The sequence below is a fragment of the Sinocyclocheilus rhinocerous genome, unplaced genomic scaffold (genome assembly GCF_001515625.1).
Source record: "Sinocyclocheilus rhinocerous isolate Xijiao unplaced genomic scaffold, SAMN03320098_v1.1 scaffold1292, whole genome shotgun sequence".
NCBI lineage: Eukaryota > Metazoa > Chordata > Actinopteri > Cypriniformes > Cyprinidae > Sinocyclocheilus > Sinocyclocheilus rhinocerous.
The window spans coordinates 492,050-497,931 of record NW_015656599.1 but is presented as its reverse complement, the minus strand read 5'-3'; the positions used below and the strand labels follow the sequence as shown (position 1 = coordinate 497,931).

The window sequence follows — 5,882 nt, the reverse complement described above, 5'->3', positions numbered from 1 at the left end:
ATCTAAATATTTCAAATAATTTCCTCAGAAATTAGAAGATGGGGTTGCTATATCATGGTTGTGACACAGGAAATATTAACATTAGGATTTAAAATGTTCTAAAATCATAAAACTGACCAGAGCCTGTCTGACACTGATGTACTCTGCAGAGGTGGATTGTGGCAAGAGGGTCGTTTAGAGTGACAGCTGCCCCTGATATTCCCTGATTTTATTACATTTTAATGAATGTCTGACGGTGTTAACAAAAATTGGGGACACAACTTTAAAACATGCATGTGTCAATGAAAAACAACCTTGCTTTGATATGAGATATTACTAAGTGTTGCTTTTGATAAAACAAGCTCTTTTTCATCATTAAAAACATTTTTATCCATTTTATAGCATATGAATGATTGAACCCTTCTCTGTGGACACACTGTTTTAGATGCAGTGAGAAGACAATAAGAGTCATAGATTTCACATAATAATAATGATAAAATTAAATTGAAGGGGATAATTGTGTTAAATACATTCTATTATTAATCCCCCATAACATTTACAATTGAAAATATTTTTATTTTTAAACCTAATAGCAGTTACAATTGCTGGACATGTTTTGTCCCATGTCTTAAGAATCAGTTTACAGAAAAAACAATTCTGTGTTGTTGTCTCGGTCAGAATCCGTGTGAAGCAGAATGCATGACCTGCAAAGCTGGCACGTTCATGTCAGTGGCAAATAAAGATGTTTGCGACCTAGAAGCCCACATAAGCTCCGCAAAACACAAAATTGCAGCTGAGAAAGTTCGTCAGATAAATTAGCACGCACAATACATCAAAGAAGCAGTGGAAAAGAAAGGGATTTTTTCCAAATGTATTGCGTTTACCGGTCGCAACTGCAATACAATGTTCGGGGGAATCCGGCGTCCGATCATTGTATTGCAGTTGCGACCGGTAAACGCAATACATTTGGAAACCAACCCTGAAACAACATACAGAACTTCCAAATTTTGCTATAAGTTTGATTGCATGTTCATCGTGTGTTTTTATTACGTCTTTAATTGATTACGTCTTTAATTGATTTTTCCGTACATTTCTGCCGATATGTACATTAACTGACAGTCACCACTGATAAGCTACCACTAAATATTGTAGAAACTTAATTTGCTGTAAAGTTGCTTTGCAACGATTTGTATTCTGAAAAGCGCTATACAAATAAACCTGAATTGAATTTAATTTAATTTAATGCAAATGTAGAGAGAGTTTTTTTCACTGATGCAAAGCCAGTGGACAAAGGAAAGGAATCACTTGTCTGTTGAGTCACTGAAGGGGCCATGTAAAAGGTGTTAAAAGCTAAACTATTTTTTGTATTTGTTTGTTGTTATTCTATTGTTGAGGACCAAAGGTTGAATGGAAAGGATGTTACTTTGTATTAAAGTTCAGTAACATAGTTGCATGGTTGTTAACGCATTTGTCAAGTATTTAGGCCCCCCTTCCACCCACTACAGGTTTCCATCTGCCTCCTGCCCCCACTGTCCTCTTTTTTGAAAACTAAAATATGGTCACCCTATTTAAGAGGATGGTAAAATCTCCAGCAACGGTCGGCTGACAGCCTGTGAATTATTTTGAAAGGACTGCTGAAGTCATGCCGCATGCGCACACCCTTCTTACTGTCACACACACAACGTAGGCCTAAATGCTGGCAAAATAACATCAGTTATTGTACATTTGTATTTGTTATCCTGTTTATGTGTTTGTAGTGTGCCATTCATTGTTCTTTGTAATGTTTCATTGTTTTGTCTGTTTCATTTTCAATTTTCTGTCTGAAAGCTGTAATTGCAACAAAAACTCAGGCCAAGCATGCATAAAAACAAACTCATTGCCAATGTTTTAATGGAAGTATAAACTATCAGATGCAATTAACTAATGATCTAATACAATTAAATATGAAGTGTCTCTGTGTGTTCTTTTATCTATTTGCACATCAAATGAAAACACCAATATCAAACAGACATCTTTGCGATGTATGTGTGCCATCAGGGGTTGGATGCTTAGAAGTTAATTGCAACATTTTATTAAGTCTTTTTTTGTCTCAATTCAAGTTTTTTCTTCACTCCCCACTGTTTCACTATAACCTTTCGATTTATATTATGCAATATCTCCACTGAGTTACTCATGAAATGTAGATGATAGGTGAAAAAAACGATCAGAGCAAACCTGACTTCCTGTGCTTGACGTGTTTGAACTTTTTCTCTCTTTGCTGTGTACTAGCATACAGTGCTGTCTGGGAGGGACCCGGGTTTCATATCAAGTGTTGTATTTGCAGTTACAACATGAGGATTTTGCAGCTTCATTTCTGTGAGTATTACAGCTTTTAATGTGCTGAAATTTATTTAATGTACAAATCCAGTCAAAAGTTTTGACACGCTACTAGTTTATTGTCTACTGATAAAAACGTATAAATGGTTGCTAAATATAGATAATTAAGGAAAATCAGCCAACAGGTGGCCAGCAAATAAACTGTGAATATGTCATATGTCATATGAATGTGTGTGCAAATTTTTATTTTTATTTTTTTTTTTTACCGATAGTGTTTAGGGAGGTACGTGATTCTGTGATTTTTTTCTTTTTTTTTATCTTGTAGATCTACTCATATGGTGTCAAGCAGCAGAAACTTTAACAGATCATCTAACAGATTTGGGGCAAAATGTGACTATAACCTGTAATCTTCACCAAACTGAGGTGTATTGGTTTTTACTGAAACTACTTGGTTCTCCAGTTGTGATATTACGCTCCTTCTCGAACAATTTTCCTCATTACTACAACAAAGTATTTGAGCTCAAATATGCAGTGAACTCTAAACATCATCTGCTCATAAATAATGTCACCATTGATGATTTAGGAGTTTATTGCTGTATGAGTACAAATACTGATCCACAATTCATCAACGCCACCAGACTGTACATCATTGGTAAGTGCACTATTGCTAATTAAATCATTCAGTACAGCGATTATTTAGAGATTATTAACCGATTGTGACTTTATTCCTTCCTTACAGAACCAACTCCACTAACTGAGTGTCAGAATTATACAGAAGTGCAGTATATTCAGCAGAATCAGACATCTTGGCAGACTCTTACCCTCATATTTGGTCTGATAAATGCTGTTTTGGTCGTTGTTGTCATAGGTGAGTTTTCACAAGTGTAGAAAATGAAGCAACTCAATGCTCAATGTTAAAGTGACGTTTTTAAATTAGTAACCGAGGCTTGGGCTCAGCTGTTAAACTGAGATTTGAATCTGTGGCGGAGTAGTTCTACATAAAAGAGGGGTTTTAAAGACTATCCGTTATTGTCTCTTTTTTTTATTTACACACTCGTGCTGTCGAACTGTTGTATAAACGCAATATTACACTCGTAGCCGTGAGATATGGTTGTATATCAGCACGCTGTGATCTATGGCCGAATCACAACCGTGCCGATATACAGCCATATTACACTGCTACTCATGTCGATATTGCTCATATATACACACATAACACACACACACCATGGACACAAATTTAAAAAATTAGTTCTCATAACTTATTTGTGGCCATGTTGTACTAATTTGTTCCCTCATTTTAATTTATTTAAGTCGTTGATATTGATTTTGACATTTGAATTTAACATTCAATTACATTTGTTTTGAAACATAAACTTTAAATGAACGTTAGATGATGGTAAATGTAACATAAATGTCAAAATAAAGAAATGAGCATGCACAATTAAATATAAAATATCAGCCAATAATAATAAAGTAAAAAATCTGTAATAGCAGCCAATAACCCAACACGCTCTTAAGGCAATTTGTAACTAATTTAAATTTGGGCAAAGTGGTGGCTAATTCGTATGAATTTGTACGATCTCATTCATGTGTTTTCATATTTTTTTATTTTTTTAAAGAAATTAGTTTCCATACTGTACAAATCACATCATACAAATGTATACAAAATTGCCACTTTTGAGATAGTTATGTTTTCTCATGAGATTGAGTTGAAAACCGATATTGATAACCGATATAATACAGATATATTGTGCATCCCCATTCAAAAATACAGTATCGTGGCTCCATCTCCAAGTGTTGTAATTGCATAAACATTTATTGTTTTATTGAATTCTCAGGACTGTTGAAGGTTTGTGCCTGTAGAAATAAAAGGCCTGCAGATCTTTCACAACAACTTTATAACACTGATCTACAGCTGACACAAGTTATTCAACAGCATCTCGATCCAAACCAATTACAGGTACATTATGTGAATCAATCAATCTATCTATCTATCTATCTATCTATCTATCTAAAGCTCTTTTCCTCATTGCTCTTTCAGCATGCTGAGGAGGACTCTTCCATGTTGTGTACAACTATTCATCTTGGTCCAGTCAACAGCACTTATGTTGCTTTACAGCTGCCAAAATCATAAACAGAAGTGTACAGCCGAGCTCATACTGACTTCATAGCGTTTAAGAACAAACTGATACTCTTTCGGTTGTCCAAGCGCACGTGTGGATGATGGATGTGCATTGTGGTTTAGTTTGCTGCAGAAAAAGTGTTGCGTCTAGACAGGTGGTCTGCACTTTAACCCAGTGAAGAGTTTTCTCTTTGCCTTTTCTGCTGCACTATAAAATATAAACCTTTAGATTTATATTATGTCATATCTTCAGTCAGTCACGTATGAAGTGCAGATGATTGGTAAAAAAGTGATGAGAGCAAACCTGACTTCCTGTGCTTGACGTGGTTGACATTTTGTGATGTTAACATTTGTGTATCAGTCTTCTCACCAAGTGTTTGATAAGTTGTGATATGGTATGCATTATAGATTTTATAGCAAATGAAGGCCTTTCAGCTACTGCTTATGTTATTAAATTAAAGTGTTTATTAAATTAATACTTTCATAGCATCACACTTCTGCTGAAAGCTAAAAAAGGTGTGATAATCTGCAGAAAGGACCATGTGGAGACACACAAATGTCTAGATCTAAGATAAGCAGAGTAACACTAGCAATATTCGCCTGCGTGAGACAACTGAGAATATTTATAGTTTTTTCTGAACATACTGTAGGCTAAGTTTTAAAACAACCATGCTGCTGTTATAACTGTAATTCAGCAACAAGTTCAACAGAGTAACATAGAACCGCTTTTCTGGCTTTGACACCCTGTGGCAGTGATGTACAAAAATAAGTGTTCCAGCAGCTGCGACAGTGTTCAGACATTAAAATTCTTTTAACAGCTTTCTGTCAGAAACGCCTCTCATTTTTATGGCAGTACTTTTACCAAAGACAAACAGAGCATGTCAAACTTACTTCCGCCGAGATTCTGAAGTGCATCCTTTTATAATGTCTATACAGTACAGTAGACTGAAATATATCTGTGCAGGTAATGGTTTGAAGTGTAAAGAGTTTTAAACGAGTTTTATTCTTAATTGAGCTTATAACAGATAAATGAGTGACAGACCAAATAGCCAATCAAATCGCTGCACTGAGACTCGCTGCCATCGGTCATTTTATCCATCGAGCTTTGCAGAAATGTCAGGCACATTTTGGACAGTTTTTTGGTAAATTCCTTAACTATGGCAAAAAGGTGTTGTTTTGGCACAAGTCTTTCAGATATTCAGAATGACTATAATGTAGTTTAGTTTCGTCTCAGAAATCAGATAGTAATCTCTAAAAATGCAAGTATATGATCATTCTTTATGACAGTGACTTTATGTTAAATTTCCATTATGTTTTCTCCATTAAATACAAATACTGTAAAGTGAAGTGACATGTGGCCAAGTATGGTTACCCATACTAGGAATTAGTGCTCTGCATTTAACCCATCCTTCGAGCACACACACACAGCAGTGAACACACACTCACCATGAACACACACCCG

General features: G+C 35.4%; 1 protein-coding gene across 1 annotated transcript in view; it reads left to right on the top strand.

Moving 5' to 3' along the window:
- Nucleotides 1-2,277: 2,277 nt before the first annotated feature.
- LOC107720333 (uncharacterized) overlaps nucleotides 2,278-5,882 on the top strand; it is a 9,831-nt gene continuing 6,226 nt past the window's right edge. Inside the window, exons 1-4 of the mRNA XM_016528014.1 lie at nucleotides 2,278-2,334; nucleotides 2,621-2,947; nucleotides 3,035-3,163; nucleotides 4,137-4,258. Coding sequence (XP_016383500.1) covers nucleotides 2,310-2,334; nucleotides 2,621-2,947; nucleotides 3,035-3,163; nucleotides 4,137-4,258 — 603 coding nt within the window. The 5' untranslated portion in view covers nucleotides 2,278-2,309. The remainder of the gene's footprint in view (nucleotides 2,335-2,620; nucleotides 2,948-3,034; nucleotides 3,164-4,136; nucleotides 4,259-5,882) is intronic.